Source organism: Salmo salar, chromosome ssa11, assembly GCF_905237065.1.
Source record: "Salmo salar chromosome ssa11, Ssal_v3.1, whole genome shotgun sequence".
In the NCBI taxonomy this organism is placed as follows: Eukaryota; Metazoa; Chordata; class Actinopteri; order Salmoniformes; family Salmonidae; genus Salmo; species Salmo salar.
Window position 1 is genome coordinate 20,912,615 of NC_059452.1, and position 15,954 is coordinate 20,928,568.

General features: G+C 40.3%; 2 protein-coding genes across 2 annotated transcripts; both read left to right on the forward strand.

The window, feature by feature from the left end:
* The first annotated feature begins 1,528 nt into the window (after window positions 1-1,528).
* LOC106562223 (ras-related protein Rab-27A) lies at window positions 1,529-11,945 on the forward strand. Its single transcript, XM_014126950.2, has 6 exons — window positions 1,529-1,749; window positions 7,543-7,715; window positions 8,357-8,442; window positions 8,589-8,692; window positions 8,824-8,947; window positions 10,856-11,945. Exons 2-6 carry the CDS (start codon window positions 7,563-7,565, stop codon window positions 11,058-11,060), a joined length of 672 nt encoding a protein of 223 aa, XP_013982425.1. The 5' UTR covers window positions 1,529-1,749; window positions 7,543-7,562; the 3' UTR covers window positions 11,061-11,945.
* Window positions 11,946-12,131: 186 nt separating this feature from the next.
* On the forward strand, window positions 12,132-15,705 carry LOC106562224 (probable ribosome biogenesis protein RLP24). The gene is made up of 6 exons (XM_014126951.2): window positions 12,132-12,313; window positions 12,745-12,858; window positions 12,965-13,037; window positions 14,794-14,857; window positions 15,143-15,228; window positions 15,396-15,705. The coding sequence occupies exons 1-6, from the start codon at window positions 12,233-12,235 to the stop codon at window positions 15,464-15,466; spliced, it is 489 nt and encodes a 162-aa protein (XP_013982426.1). The 5' UTR covers window positions 12,132-12,232; the 3' UTR covers window positions 15,467-15,705.
* The last annotated feature ends 249 nt before the right edge of the window (window positions 15,706-15,954 follow it).

Below are 15,954 nucleotides of genomic sequence, written 5' to 3' on the forward strand. Positions count from 1 at the left end.
TTTCACATTCTTAAAATAAAGTGGTGATCCTAACTGACCTAAGACAGGTAATTTTTACTAGGATTAAATGCCAGGAATTGTGAAAAACTGAGTTTAAATGTATTTGGCTAAGGTGTATGTAAACTTCCGACTTCAACTGTACTACCCACCACTGCGACCTGTATGCTCTCGTTGGCTGCCCTCGCTTCATATTCGTCGCCAAACTCACTGGTACCAGGTCATCTATAAGTCTTTGCTAGGTAGAGCCCCGCCTTATCTCAGCTCACTAGTCACCATAGCAACACCCACCCATAGAAGTGCTCCAGCAGGTTTATTTCACTGATCATCCCCAAAGCCAACTCCTCCTTTGGCTGCCTTTCTTTCCAGTTCTCTGCTGCCAATGACTGGAAAGAATAGCAAAAATCACTTTAGCTGGAGACTCATCTCCCTCACTAACTTTCAGCATCAACTGTCAGAGCAGCTTACCGAACACTTCACCTGTACACAGCCCATCTGTAAATAGCCCACCCAACTACCTCATTCCCATGTTATTTATTTTTGCTCTTTTGCACCACAGTTTCTCTACTTGCACATCATCATCTGGACATCTATCACTCCAGTGTTAATGCTGAATTGTAATTATTTTGCCACTATGGCCTATTTATTTGCCTTACCTCCCTAATCATACTACATTTGCACACACTGTATATAGATTTTTCTATTGTGTTATTGACTGTACGTTTTTTTTTATCCCATGTATAGCTCTTTTTTTCGCACTGCTTTGCTTTATCTTGGCCAGGTCGCAGTTGTAAATGAGAACTTCTTCTCAACTGGCCTACCTGGTTAAATAAATAAAAAATCATAGCGGTCTCTCCATTTCTGTCAAGCCGTTTACGCATACAGTTTGACGCATACGTTCGACAAATCCAATGTATGCAATTCTGCAGGGCAAACGCAGCGTTTCATTGGGAAATAATATAATTCTGGTGTACCAAAATGCAATACCACTGTCGGTGTGATCGAAGTGTAACATGTAAGGGATTACAAAAACCGCCAACTGTAATCTGTTACCATCAAAAATATGGTAATCAGATTATAAATACTTTTGAAAAACTAGATGATTACTTCGAGGATTACTTTTAAATTCAGAAAGAACGTTTGTGGGGGGAAAAAACGCTGCATACTATTTTATGCAATGACACTGTCCGTGTGTTAGAAGCATTACTCCCCAACCCTGTGTGCCACTTCGAACACACCGACAGTGTCATGGCGCAAAATAATATGCAGCATCATCTGGATATGTATGCAACTAAAGTTCAACATTCACCTTCTGCTACCATTTCTGTCAAGCCGTTTACGCATACAGTTTGACGCATACGTTCGATAAATCCAATTTATGCAACTGCATCTGCAAGGCAAACGCAGCGTTTCATTAGAAATGAATGTAATTATGGTGTACCAAAATGCAATGAAGCTGTGGGTGTGATCAAAGTGTAGTTCCAAAATAATACTCCTGAGCGGGTAGGGTAGTTTTCCGTTCCGAGGTGTTTTACGGGTTGGCGAGAGAGGGAGGGGCTGGCTCACTTCAACTGAACGGGAAGTGATGTTACGTTGATTGTGAAGAGGGTTCATGAAACAAATGGATCGAAAGGACTGCGTAAACCCAATTTAGTGAGTTATTTTTTTATTTCAAAATCAACAAATTGTCATCGCTTTTGATAGGGCGCTTCTACACGAAACCCCAAGAAAGAAAGTGACGCACAGACACGGGTAAGTTTAATTTCTCGAAATAAAGTTAGCGTTATAAATGTGTCTCGGCATATGGAACTGTTTAGCGGATTTGTTTCTATCGACAGTTATAAGTGCAACATGTAAACATTTTTTCTCAGGATGGGGTTACTTCATCGTATAACGACCACCTGCATTTTCACTGAGTTGGGGCTGAATCGAAGTTATTTCCTGCTCACATTTACAAGGCCTACTTGAAGCCAAGGCTACTGAAAGTGCAATTACATTTTTTGTGTTTTTACATAATGCGATGGGTCCGCTTTTAAAGTTGCCTTGAAGTGAATTCTAACTCGGTGAACTCTTAAATTAGATAGACCTACATTGTAAAACAGGATAGGCTACGTGTAGCCTGTACTTAGTAGGGTAGGAATGCGACACTTTCATTGGGAATTGGTGTAACATTTTCCTATCGAATTACATTTAATTTTAGTTTTAACATTATACTGCAGTGGGCTAAATCAGCCTCAGTGTTTATTGGTTGTCTTAAACAAATCTACTTGAAGCAAATGTACACCTCACACACATGGTTATGGGCTTTCAAAAAATAACATACTTGTACCATGTCAGATATATCATTTAAATGTATAAAATGTTGAGTTTGCATCCCAATATTATACTTTCTATACATCACAGAAGACTATATATATATATATATATATCTCAAAACCGTCTGACATAGAAACAATCGGATTTCGGTCTTAATTGTTTATTAATGATGAAATTATTATTAAGAACATTCCACCCATGAGGCAACTTAACTGAAGGAAAGGGTTTTAAGCAAAGCGTTTTGGCATCGGTAAGACTTATCTCCTGGTGGTACATGTGGCTTTCTCTACCGTGTCTTGTGTATCAATTTAATTATTTATTTGATCACTGTTGTTTGATAGCGCAATAACCTTTTGGTATAGTAGGCTAATATAGGATACACAGGTCTATGCCAATTTGCACCTGCAAATAGGTTTTCGCATTACAATTTATAAAAAGTGTGACGTCATCTGAGTTGAACGTATCACACCTTATTTAATAGTTTTCCAGTGGAAGCAAAAATGAAGAGGGAAACTGTTCACGTGTAATGGGACCTCATAATTACAACCCTTGTATTGGCTACATTTATCTAGGTTTATCATTCCATAAACCTGCATCCATTTGGCTGGTGAAATATCAACAGATGCCTACCTCACTATCTTGGTATGGTATCTTAGGGATACGAGTCTGTCATTTTGGCTGGAGACATACAAAGCAGAAAAAACATCGCCTCAGAACAAACCAAAAATGAACACCTAATTAAAAACGTTTGTCTTTGTGTTTAATACATTTTTATTTTCTCAAGGTGTAAACACATTCTGGACATGATAAACCAATTTATTCCAAATGAACTTTTAGGTTGTCTTTAGTTTACATCTGTCAGCTATTCAAAGATGGACCTCTGTCAGAGATTTGAGCAATTGCGCTTGTGAACAAACTGGGAGATATGGTTATTAAACAGGGTCAATGGTAGAGTAAAACATGACCAGTAAGGACAACCACATGATGACCAACTGAGTTGGTGGTTATTCAATGTTGTTTTATGTTTCAAGTAGGGTTTGTGTCAGCTAATCAATTGTTTCCTTCTCTCTGTGTTTGTGTGTGTGCATGCAGGTATGTGTGTTTTAAATGTTTCTACTGCTAACCATAATCAAATAATATTTGTTGTCCTATTTCACACATGTACAAGTGTATTAATACGGAAAGGTCGCCAGTTTAAAGACGCTTAAGCCTAAATGGTGACCCTGGCCATGACCCCACTCAGACACCCTCTGAGTGGGGTCATGGCCAGGGTCACCATTTAGGCTTAAGCGTCTTTAAACTGGCGACCTTTCCGTTACTGGACCAACGCTCTAACCACTAGGCTACCTGCCGCCCATCATAATCTGTAAACCATTTCTCATCAGAATAACGTCACTTACAGATATATAAAACATATTCATATTCAGAATGTTACAAAATAGTGCTTCCAGTCCTGAACATGATGAAACCTGATGATATTTCAGATGCATATTGGCAAGTCATTCTGTCAATACATCTGAGATGAGTGCTGTAGTATTGTGGTACTGCAACACCCTTCATCTTGTGCAGTTTGTTTAAGTTCATGTCATCTGCATATCCTCATTCGAGGAGTTCGCCATTATAGTTGGCCAACTGCCCAGGGTGGGTAGTTCAGCTCTACTGCTCTGAGAACGTCTGAAAGGCTGTGTTCTGCTTGCTGGCACATAATCTGAGGTGTCCTCCAACTAGTGTGAAATCCGCACCACTAGAGAACATGGCTTTGCCTAAAGTCTTCTCTTTTCATCACTTGAAGTTTAGGTTTAAAAGTAAACATACAATAACTTTGAAACACCTTTTGGAAGAGGACTAAGGCTGATCCTTGTTTGTGTATGAGCTCAGTTTGGATCTTCTGTTTTAGAAATGGGCAGGGGCATCGATGTGAATCAAATCATTTGTTAAGCATGAGCAAATTCCTGAACAAATGTGTAAGGAATCTGAATTTTAATATTTACCTGTTATCACTGACAGGCAGTGAGGTAGAACTAGCCAGTCTGTGCATAGTGATTTCACTCAAAAACAATGGCAGAAGGACTACTCAAGATGCTGTAATGTCTATCTTGCAAGGTTGTATTTCACATCTTGTTAAAATATTTCATACTGTAGTCAATGTAGTGGGCTTCCTCAAACAACCTTATTTTGCTGCTCATCTGCAACACGTAATCCTATGCCACCTATTTTACCAAACCTGCTACTTGTTACCCCACTCATCAAAAAAATGATTTCAATAAAAAAAAATCTAAAGCAAACTCATTTAGCATAATTAGATGAAAATATGTAATTTAGGCTTTTCTTGTTTTTTTGCTCTATAGGCTGTAGCTTAGGGAAGGATATGCAGTTCAATGATACAGTGCCTAGTGAAAGTCTACACACCCCTCGCACTGTATTCACATTGTGTCACCTTAAAATCAAATCCAAAAAGGATTACATTTTTCCCTGCCGATCTACACAATCTTTCCACATTTTTTTAAATAAATACAAATTTATAGAAGATTTCCCTAATTGTAAAAAATATTTATTGATTGCGTATGTCTTCACACACCAGAGTTAATGCTTGGCGGAAGCCCCTTTGGCAGCCGTAACAGCTGTGAATAATTTTGAAAAAGGGTCTACCAACTTTGCCCGACTCTTATGGCAACATAGAGGTAACTGCTAAAATAATGAAAACACTTGCGTAAATAAGGGATACAAAGTATTGAAAGCAGGTGATTCCACACTGGTGTGTTTCCTGAGTTAATTAAGCGATTAACATCCCATCATGCTTAGGATCATGCATAAAAATGCTGAGCAGGCCATCTTTTTTTTGGCTACCATGGCCATGTCTCCATGTTTTTTGTTGAGTTGGTACAGTTATTATTTTTCTTTCACTTTAAGAATGTGGAGTAGGTTGTTGATTAGTGTGTGCAGGTAGTACTGTGCAGTTGTGCGGTGAAACATAATATGTCGGTCCATATATAAGCCTTTAGAATGTAAGCCTGGCTATTCCATTTCCCACTGGGGAACAGCTCAGAGAGGCTGGAGATGGGGTACCACTAGTCCAGTCACAGTGTGTTCATCACAGAACTTGATTTTGCTCCAGACTTTAAGCAGCTTATTGCTCAGGATGAGGGCTTTAGTGCTGGACAGAGTGAAAGAATGCCTTTTCATACCGTGGTCATGTGATGGACTCTGCTTTCAGTGGGAATCACATCCAGCTTGTTCCCTTGAATATAATTTGATGGATATCTGTGTTCAGCTTATCTTGTGTCCACCACATTCTTTCTCATTCACAGGTCTCAACTTTCTAGCTATGCTATAATAACTCTGAAGTAATGCATGGCACTATGGCTTTGTGTAATACATATTTTGTATCTATCAAAAACACATTGATTAATTATGATTTATTTACAGAAACTATTTATGGACCAGGACCAATCATGCCAGTGAAAATTTCAGCTCAATACAATTTGAACTCAATTGTGACAACTCTTCTTGAATAACTTGTTTTTCTTGTGAATTTTTAGTCTGTTGATCAATTGTGTAATTCTTAGTCTTATTTGCATAATTACCCACAATTAATCCTCTCATGTAGAGTTTCAATCTGTAACAGTTGCCCCAAATAGGAGATTATCCACTTGTACCAAGCAAACAGGTGAAAGTTCACTGCGGATGGGGTTATAGCAGTATCTAAGTTTAAGTATTTCCTTACTGAACATGCATAGAGGCGAATGTAGTTTCTTTCACAGAAAACATTTGTGTTTCCTGTTACTGTGTCAGCATACTTACATGACCATGAGAAGAGAGCTGTAGGCTCTCAAAAGACAGACAGAGGCGTGTCTGTCTCCAACATAGCTCTAAAAGTTTTGTCCTCGGGTCAACTGTTTCGCAGGCACTCTACCCTGCTAGCATAAAAATCTGCGCTTTTTAAGGAACTGGGAACCGTTTTGAGGTTATGTAGCAGAAACCATTCTGAAAATGCGCTCATGATTTGGAAAACACTACATTACCAAAAGTGCTCGTCCATCATCCCCCCCCACCAGCCTCCACTCTTCTGTGAAGGCTTTCCACTAGATGTTGGAACATTGCTGCAGGGCCTTGTTTCCTTTCAGCCACAAGAGCATTAGTGAGGTCAGGCACTGATTTTGGACGATTAGGCCTGGCTCAGTCGTGTTCCAATTCATCCAAAAGGTATTTGATTGGGTTTAGGTCGGGGCTCTGTGCAGGCCAGTCAAGTGCTTCCACACTGATCTTGAAAAAATATTTCTGAATGGACCTCACTTTGTACACGGGGGCATTGTCATACTAAAACAGGAAAGGGCCTTCCTCAAACTGTTGCCACAAAGTTGGCAGCACAGAATTGTCTAGAATGTCATCGTATGCTGTAGCATTAAGATTTCCCTTCAAACCATGAAAAACAGCCCCAGACCATTATTCCTCCTCCACCAAGCTTTACAATTGGCACTATGCATTGGGGCAGGTAGTGTTCTCCTGGCATCCCCCAAACCCAGATTCGTCAGTCAGACTGCCAGATCGTGAAGCTTGATTCATCACTCCAGAGAACGTGTTTTCACTGCTCCAGAGTCCAATGGCTTGGAGCTGTACACCATTCCAGCTGATGCTTGGCATTGCGCATGGTGATCTTAGGCTTGTGTGCGGCTGCTCGGCCATGGAAACCCATTTCATGAAGCTCCCGACGTTGCTTCCAGAGAAAGTTTGGAACTTGGTAATGAGCGATGCAACCGAGGATAGACTACTTTACGGTCCCGTTCTTTGAGCTTGTGTGGCCTACTACTTCGTGGCTGAGCCGTTCTTGCTCCTAGACGTTTCTACTTCACAATAACAGCACTTACAGTTGAACGGGGCAGCTCTTGCAGGGCAGAAATTTGACGAACTGACTTGTTGGAAAGGTGGCATCTTATGACGGTGCCATGTTGAAAGTCACTGAGCTCTTCAGTAAGGCTATTCTATTGCCAAAGGTTTCCTATGGAGATTGCACGGTGGTGTGCTCGATTTTTTTTTTTTTATACACCTGTCAGCAACATGTGTGGCTAAAATAGCTGTATCCACTAATTTGAAGGGGTGTCCACATACGTGTGTGTGTGTGTTTAGTTTACAAATGATTATCTACAGTCTCGGTTTTAAATTTGCATCAGGATATGTGCACAGATTTTAAATTGCTTCCTTCAATGTTTGGTTTCTTTGTCTGGTTTTCAGGTCTGAAATAAGCACTCACTATGTCTGATGGGGACTATGACTACCTCATCAAATTCCTAGCCCTTGGTGATTCTGGAGTAGGGAAAACCAGTTTTCTCTACCAGTACACAGACAAAAAGTTTAACTCCAAATTCATCACTACAGTGGGCATTGATTTCAGAGAAAAACGAGTGGTAAGTTGATTGCACTAGTCATACAATTTGTCACTTATTGTGTGAGTGTGAGAGACCATGAATTTTATTATTCACATACAGGTACTACCCTACCACCCGTAATGACCAGATAGTATGCTGCTTGGTTGAAAGAGTTAACATTTGAAATGGCCAATTATTCCATGTGAAAGTTTTTGTACTGCAGGTTTACTATTGACCATGGAAAGTATGTAGGAGCTTAAAAGCATTACTCCTCACAGTGCGAAAGATAGTGGTAGAACTCTGTTTTTTTGTAGGGGATGAGTCTGAAACATATGAACCTGCAGATGTACCAGTATGTGTGGGTGTCGCAGGAGTCTGAGGAACTCCCAGACCAGGAAAGGATGACTAATATCACTTGAGTTCAGCAGCACCCTCCTAGAAAATACACACTTCACACCACATAACCAAACACCAGGGTAATTTAAGCATAATCACTCATGCTGTGTATATTGTAGAGATTATCAGGGCAGACATTTTCCATCTAAATGTTTAGGTTCACTTTGGGTTGCAAGATAATATATGTAGGATGACCAATAGGAAAGTATATTTTTAGGGCCTCATAGCCAGAATGACCTCACACTGCTTTATATGGGTATAATAACTCTCTCTCTGTCTGACAGGTATACAAATCAAATGGTCCAGATGGGGCAGCAGGCAGAGGACAGAGGATTCATGTTCAGCTGTGGGACACGGCGGGGCAGGAGAGGTAAGCCAATCCAAAACTCATCTCCCACTGACACTCTTGCTCAAGCCCTCACTGGCCCTCAGGTCGTTGTTGGCAGCTTTCAATTGCTTACTTTCTTCAAGCTGAATGAAGCTCTTTACAAGGTGTTTTTTCTTGTGTGGTGTCAGGTTTCGGAGTTTGACAACAGCTTTCTTCCGAGATGCGATGGGCTTCCTCCTCCTGTTTGACCTCACCAATGAGCAGAGTTTCCTTAATGTCAGAAATTGGATGAGTAAGTCCTCTGTACATGTAGATTCTGACAACCACAATCTCATGTTTTCTTCCAAAGAAATGTGCAGTGTCTTAACCACTATCTTTCAATCACGATTGGTGGGCTGATGACGGGCTTATTCACTTTTTCAGGTCAATTACAGATGCACGCTTACTGCGAGAATCCAGACATTGTACTCTGTGGCAACAAGTGTGACCTGCAGGAGCAGAGGGCAGTCCGTGAAGATGAGGCCCGTGAGCTGGCAGAGAAGTATGGGTATGTGTCCCTTACCTGTGACTAACCCTACCAGAAACATTTGCCAAGAAGGCAGTGGCTGATGTGTGTTTACTCAAGGCTGTGCAGGGGAATCTCGAACAATACTAAATGTTAGGTTGGTCTTTCTGGAAAGGAAAATATTTACTCATCCATGTAAAGTATCCTGCTTGTGGCCTGAAATTACATATTTAGTGAATATAAAGGGATTAGATATGGACCTCCTATGTTTTGCTAAAACTAACAAATGCACCATATTTGGGGTCAAATGCAATGTCGTAAGAGACTACGGACTCTATTTAAAAAAACCTAACGCAATGGTAAATATAAGCGCTGGGGGTAGCTCTATAGGCGGAGGGGTGTGTCAGTAATATTTTTGCTATTTCACAGCTGTTATGAGCGCAATAGCTGGCGGTGGCGCGAAATGGCTGTTCTTTAAATTTATGAATAAACAAGTTGTAGGTGGGAGGAGGACTTGACCACTCACTGGCCCGTCAAGGCTGCATGTGTTTGTCTCAAGTTCTGTAGGTTATTGAAGGTCTTTGCATTGTCATCAACTCCAATTCGGCTGCGGGCACGGAATATTCTGTCCTAGACCATTGTAGATTGATAATACAGTTTATTCAATAGCATAGGCTACAGTAACAAGTGATAACGAGTAGAAAAAAAACATCCAGTGTTTGCTCTGTTTTGAGTGTTGACAGTCAACCTTGTTATAATAGGCTTCAATCAGCATAGGCCTTTAGATATCACGCTTAAAAAATTGTCTGCCTTAAATTGTATTGTTTGTGTGAGGCACATTCTCAATAAGAAAGATATAGCCTAGGTCTACCGTTGATACTGCATGACTGCATGACTGAATCGTTTAAATACGTTTGGAGGAGCGTGTCTTTAAAAAAAAATGTAACAACAAATCAATACAAAAAGTATATGGGGAACGCTAAAAAAAGCACGTATCTCTTGTTCCATGTGCGTCTGGGCACTGTGCGTCGGGGCTGGATAGGCTGCGCTTCCGTTGTCAATATCCATGCTGTATCCAACCGCGTTAGCTACGACCAGCTTTCGGTTGGTCTTAAATATCCCCACCAGTGCATACTGAAATTGCCATTTTGGCGCACGTTTTTAAGGACATTAATTGGATATTGCCACCCCTCCCACCTCATCGCAAGCGAGGTCATACGACAGGTAAATTACCAATCCTGGCGCTAGGGTTTGGAAATAGAGCAGCTCTGGCTTTAACAGGTCAAAATTGCAAACGAGCGTGCGTTTTGACAATTGCACGAGCTTAAGGCCAGCCGAAAATAGAGCCCCCAGTACTTAGTTATGATCATGTTATGTTAAAAAGTTATGGTGAGCTGAATGGCCATCTTGTGCGCGGAAAATATCTAAGTGACAACATATTTAAAGTTTTACGACAGGTAATCAGATTTACATAGCCCAGTCATAATGTTATTGCCGAATATCATACAGGTAGCCATCTGTCCTAACTTAACAGAGGAGTCTGAAGTCTCTCTTCCAGATGCACATCATATTGAGTTGTCATGGTTGACTAGATACGACTCATATGTCAGATTTGGTTACAGTGTCGTTATTTTTTAACGTTATGTGAACCGATGGCTCCACCAGTCTGAAATCCAATGTGGTTTTTAGAGAGCCATGCTCCTCTACTATTTCAAATATGCATCTTCTACTGCGATAGCACAAGTGCGTGTTTCATGAGGAAAAACAAACAACACCCAAACAATTCATTTTTTTCAACCTTGATTTCTTTTCAGCTGCTGAGAACTATATTCTGTCTCTGAGTAAAGCTTTCAATTAGATAAAAACGTGTTCAGGTTGTAGGTAGATAGTTTGCCTCATTCAGAGACATATCAGTCAATGTTCTTATGTGTTGCTCTCCTTCCTGTGCAGAATCCCTTACTTTGAGACAAGTGCAGCTAACGGGCAGTTTGTTAGCCAGGCTGTGGATGTCCTGCTGGACCTCATCATGAAGAGGATGGAGCGCTGCGTGGACAAGTCCTGGATCCCTGATGGAACTGTGCGATCCAATGGACACAGTGGTCACACAGACATCACAGAGCCCAAGACCCAGGAGAAGGGCAAATGTGCTTGTTAGGGTCCACATACAGATAATGGTTACACCATCCCCTCAGTGATGTTTTGGTAGGACTGGGCTGTATGGTATGTCATGAAAGGCATGTAATATTTGTAAATCAATGGTGTCATAGTAAGTTTTGGCAAGATGTGGGGGGGGGAAGAGTGTGTATGACGTGCAAAGCTGAAAGTAACTACTAACCCCTGCCAAATGTACCAGAGCATCATTATGTTTTGTTAATTTGATTATGCCATTTGGTGTGGTGCCTCTCCTTACACTTGTCCATACAGTGTCAATTTAGTGCCTTTTTATGTTTTTCATTTCAGAGAATATTATATGTATTTTACATTGTAAAAGAACTGTATTATAACCAACTATTTTCTAAGATCCAGTAGAAAAATGAGAAGCCACTGAAAGTTGTATTAGTTGAGAACACTTCCCTGTGAATTTAAAAGGAAACCCATCCTTATTACATTTGCTTTATCTTGGCCAGGTCGCAGTTATAAATGAGAACTTGTTCTCAACTTGCCTACCTGGTTAAACAAAGGTAAAATAAATAAAACATTTAACTTTTTGACACAGGATATTTTGTCACTATGCACTTCCATTTATTCTTGTACAATGTAAAAGTCCTGAGCACATGCAATCTGTAGTGAATAGAGTGATTTATTTTATAGGCCTGCTCTGTAGTAGCAGAGTAGCTGGGTGTTTTTATTTGTATCACAATGTCGGGATATTGGGTCTATAAGAAATGTTTGAGGTTCCATGTAAATCAATGCTGATTTTGTTCATTTGTAATTTTACAATGTGCCTTAAATCTGCTGTATTCTGTCAAACACTGTTTTCATGCCAAATATGTAAACCATATCCATTATTCCATAAAATAAATATATTTTATTTATTAAAGCGCTGTCACAGTTCTCACCTTGGCTACCTCTGACTCTAAATAATAAGATTGTTTCTCTTGTTCTAGTCAATATGTAACGTAATGCAAATATTTAAACAAACATCATCTGCATTTCCAAGCGCTACGGTTTCGAAACTTATATAGTTACACACTAGGGGGCAGTTTGTAACGAGTAAAAACAAATATCTATACCGGAAATAGTACGTCGTAACTTCCTTTTAAAATCCTGCCACTCTCATTCCACCGCGGATAACACATGGGCAATAAATAATCAAGAGGTCTAACGATGCGAATTGAAAAATGTTACTTTTGCTCGGGACCTGTGTATCCCGGGCACGGTACGATGTTTGTGCGGAACGACTGCAAGGTATGACTTTTTTTGTGTCCTCCTTTCTGCTTGACGGCCTCTATGCTAATATGCTAGCAGATTTTCTAACTTCCCACTAGCTAGCTAGCTTGTTTTGTCAGCTGGGATGTTTTTTTTTTATTCCAAATGTCTGTAGTTACGTAACATAAGACGGTATAAGCCCAGGTGCCCAACTATACCAGATAACCTATTCGTTTTTCACCTCTTACCTATATTTCAACGTTTTTAGTGCAGTTTCTTAGCCAGACAGGACTGTTATTGTTGCCAAGTGAAGTCTGTCTCACCCAGCAGTGAAGGAGACGTTGGCTTTGCTAAAGCTGTAGTAGTGTTGTTTCCCGTACATTGAGGGGGTCTCTCCGTGACCAGACATAGAACAGTTCTTGTTGCTGCTACCTTGTGTATAAATTAAATAATGACTAATGTATTCTCAGACATTCAGGTTTTGTAAATCAAAATGCCTCAAAAACTTCAAGAAGAAGCGTAACCCAAGAAAGACCAGATGGACCAAGGCTTTCAGGAAAGCATCTGGCAAGGAATTGACAGTGGTGAGTTCCCAAGTTGTAGAATGATGTGAAATGGAATGTGGTATGATTGATAAACCATCATAAACGATTTGCCCTCGAGTCTCTTACTGATTTATTTCCAACACAGGATAACTGCCTGGAGTTCGAGAAGCGCAGAAATGTGGCTGTCAAATACCAGAGGGAATTGTGGAGCAAGACAGGTACTTGTTATGGCTAAAGTTCAGGAGTGTATTTATTAGTGCAAACCGTAGCAAAACATTTTGCATTGAAAACTAGTGTTTCTTACTGGATAAGTCAGGGCTGTTTTCAGTACTTCTTGCAACGGAAACTGTTTACCGTTTAAGAACCAAACAAAAGGAGCGACACCAGGAAGGACCTACCTAAATTTGTCCAATATAAATTCTAGTTTTTGTTGCAAATCGTTTTCTGCTTGGAGTAAACACTTTTTGTAACAAACTTTCACAACAGAATCGGGTGTAATGAATACACCCCTGATGGGTGCCTCTACTTCGGCCCGTTTGGTTCTTAATAATTACAACCCTGCCCTCACTTTCATCTTTCAATTGTTTTCATACTCTATTCAAGTCAATTCTCAAATGACAGATTGAGATCATGCCCTTGGCATTTTTTTATTTATTTACATTTTATTTCACCTTTATTTAACCAGGTAGGCTAGTTGAGAACAAGTTCTCATTTACAACTGCGACCTGGCCAAGATAAAGCAAAGCAGTGTGACACAAACAACACAGTTACACATACAGTGTGTGCAAATGAGGTAGAGTAAGGGGGGTGGGGGAATAAATAGGCCATAGTGGCAGAATTATTACAGTATGGCAAATTAAACACTGGGGTGATAGATGTGCAGAAGATGAGTGTGCAAGTAGCGATACTGGGGTGCAAAGGAGAAAAATTAATAAAATAAATAACAATATGGTGATGAGGTAGTTGGATGGGCTATTTTACAGATTGCTTATGTGATCTGTGAGCTGCTCTGACAGCTGGTGCTTAAAGCTAGTGAGGGAGATATGAGTCTCCAGCTTCAGTGGTTTTTGCAGTTCGTTCCAGTCTTTGGCAGCAGAGAACTGGAAGGAAAGGCGGCCGAAGGAGGAATTGGCTTTGGGGTTGACCAGTGAAATATACCTGCTGGAGCGCGTGCTGCGGGTGGGTGCTGCTATGGTGACAAGTGAGCTGAGATAAGGCGGGGCTTTACCTAGCAATGACTTATAGATGACCTGGAGTCAGTGGGTTTGGCGACGGATATGAAGCGAGGGCCAGCCAACGAGAGCATACAGGTTGCAGTGGTGGGTAGTATATGGGGCTTTGTTGACAAAACGGATGGCATTGTGATAGACTGCATCCAATTTGCTGAAGAGAGTGTTGGAGGCTATTTTGTAAATGACATCGTCAAGTATCGGTAGGATAGTCAGTTTTACTAGGGTATGTTTAGCAGCATGAGTGAAGGATTCTTATTTGCGAAATAGGAAGCCGATTCTAGATTTAATTTTGGGTTGGAGATGTTTAATATGAGTCTGAAAGGAGAGTTTACAGTCTAACCAGATACCTAGGTATTTGTAGCATTCTAAGACACATTCTAAGTCAGAACTGTCCAGAGTAGTGATGTTGGACGGGTGGGTAGGTGTGGGCAGCAATCGGTTGAAGAGCACACATTTAGTTTTGCTTGCATTTAAGAGCAGTTGGAGGCCACAGAAGGAGTTGTATGGCATTGAAGCTCGTCTGGAGGTTAGTTAAGTGTCCAAAGAAGAGCCAGAGGTATACAGTCTGCGTTGAGGTGGATCAGAGAATCACCAGCAGCAAGAACGATTTAAATGACGCATGTTCTGTATGGTTGTGTATGTTACTTCTACAGCATAACATCAAGACCGATGTCGCTAACTGCTAAGGTTTTGTTAATAGCCTTGTTGATCTGTTAAATCCAACTAATTTTGCTATTTTCAGTGGAGGCAATGAGGAAGGTGGAAGGAATAAAACGGAAACGACAGGCACAGTTCATCTTCAACAGGTGAGCCCTAGCTTTCCTCCCACAGATAAGAGCCTGGCTCAATTTGAAATGGTTGGCCACACTAGAAAAGCATGGGCATTCTAACTCTATAATGATAATATTAGTATTCTGTAAAATCTGGTTGAGTGAGTCAAACTTTAATTACAGTCTCATAACATTACTATGAGTTACAGGAAAATAACTAGGTTAACAGAAGGCCAGTATCGCCAAGTATTGGAGTCTGTGTTTTTAAGCACTGTTTTCAAATTGATTTGGTCATATTTCCTCTATCCCTTTCTTGATCAGACTGAAGAAGGGCAAGCAGTTAGAAAAGGAGGAAGCCATCAGCGAAGTGAAGAAGAACATTCACCTCATCAAAGCCCCACATGCAGGTGAGTTCACTGACTTCCCTTGTTGCTGTTTAGTATTTTGCATTGTGTGCGTATAGATGTGTTTTGTATATCTATCTATCTCTATATTAGGTGATGGCATTCATTCCACTTTGAGTTTACATAATCAAAAATAGAATTTTGCTAATCAATTTGTTTTCCATATGTAGGCAAAGCCAAGGTTCTGGAGGAGAAGATGGTACAGAAGTTACAAGAAGATGTGGAAATGGGTGGCGATTAGCAAGTCCTTATTGGGGCTCTGCTGAAATAGACCTACAAAACAACCACTGGCTCTATTCATAACATCCATAGACTATCCTTTACCAAACTCTGGACAATAGTCTGGGAAGAAACAAGGAGACATAGCACTGCAACCCAATGCAGTTGCGGAGTGCTAACACAATATTAAACACTTTGAAAATCATTTCGCATAGCGTTGTCATATGTTGGATTTAATAAAGTCTTGTGTCCTGACAAATATTTGTTTTGTTATTTGTCCAGTTATTATTCATCCACATTAACTTTGAAATGGCACATTGTCAAATGTGTTTTAAGTGAATTGCATTTATTGGGAGTTTTGGTGGAGACCTACTGAATTCCAGTACTTCAAGTACAGACATGGCACAGAGGGAATTGAATGTCAAGATAATTGTTTAGAAATGAATTATGAGAAAGGAATGCATAAAAGAATATATACATAAATCCTCATTGCTAAATCCAGCTAAACAG

Bases quoted from the DNA above. Each gene is read 5' to 3' on its own strand.
- LOC106562223 (XM_014126950.2), top strand. From the start codon at position 7,563: ATGTCTGATGGGGACTATGACTACCTCATCAAATTCCTAGCCCTTGGT. The intron at 7,716-8,356 runs GTAAGTTGATTG...TCTGTCTGACAG, and splicing joins ATTTCAGAGAAAAACGAGTG to GTATACAAATCAAATGGTCC. The intron at 8,948-10,855 runs GTATGTGTCCCT...CTTCCTGTGCAG, and splicing joins GAGCTGGCAGAGAAGTATGG to AATCCCTTACTTTGAGACAA.
- LOC106562224 (XM_014126951.2), top strand. From the start codon at position 12,233: ATGCGAATTGAAAAATGTTACTTTTGCTCGGGACCTGTGTATCCCGGG. The intron at 13,038-14,793 runs GTACTTGTTATG...TGCTATTTTCAG, and splicing joins GGAATTGTGGAGCAAGACAG to TGGAGGCAATGAGGAAGGTG. The intron at 14,858-15,142 runs GTGAGCCCTAGC...TTTCTTGATCAG, and splicing joins GCACAGTTCATCTTCAACAG to ACTGAAGAAGGGCAAGCAGT.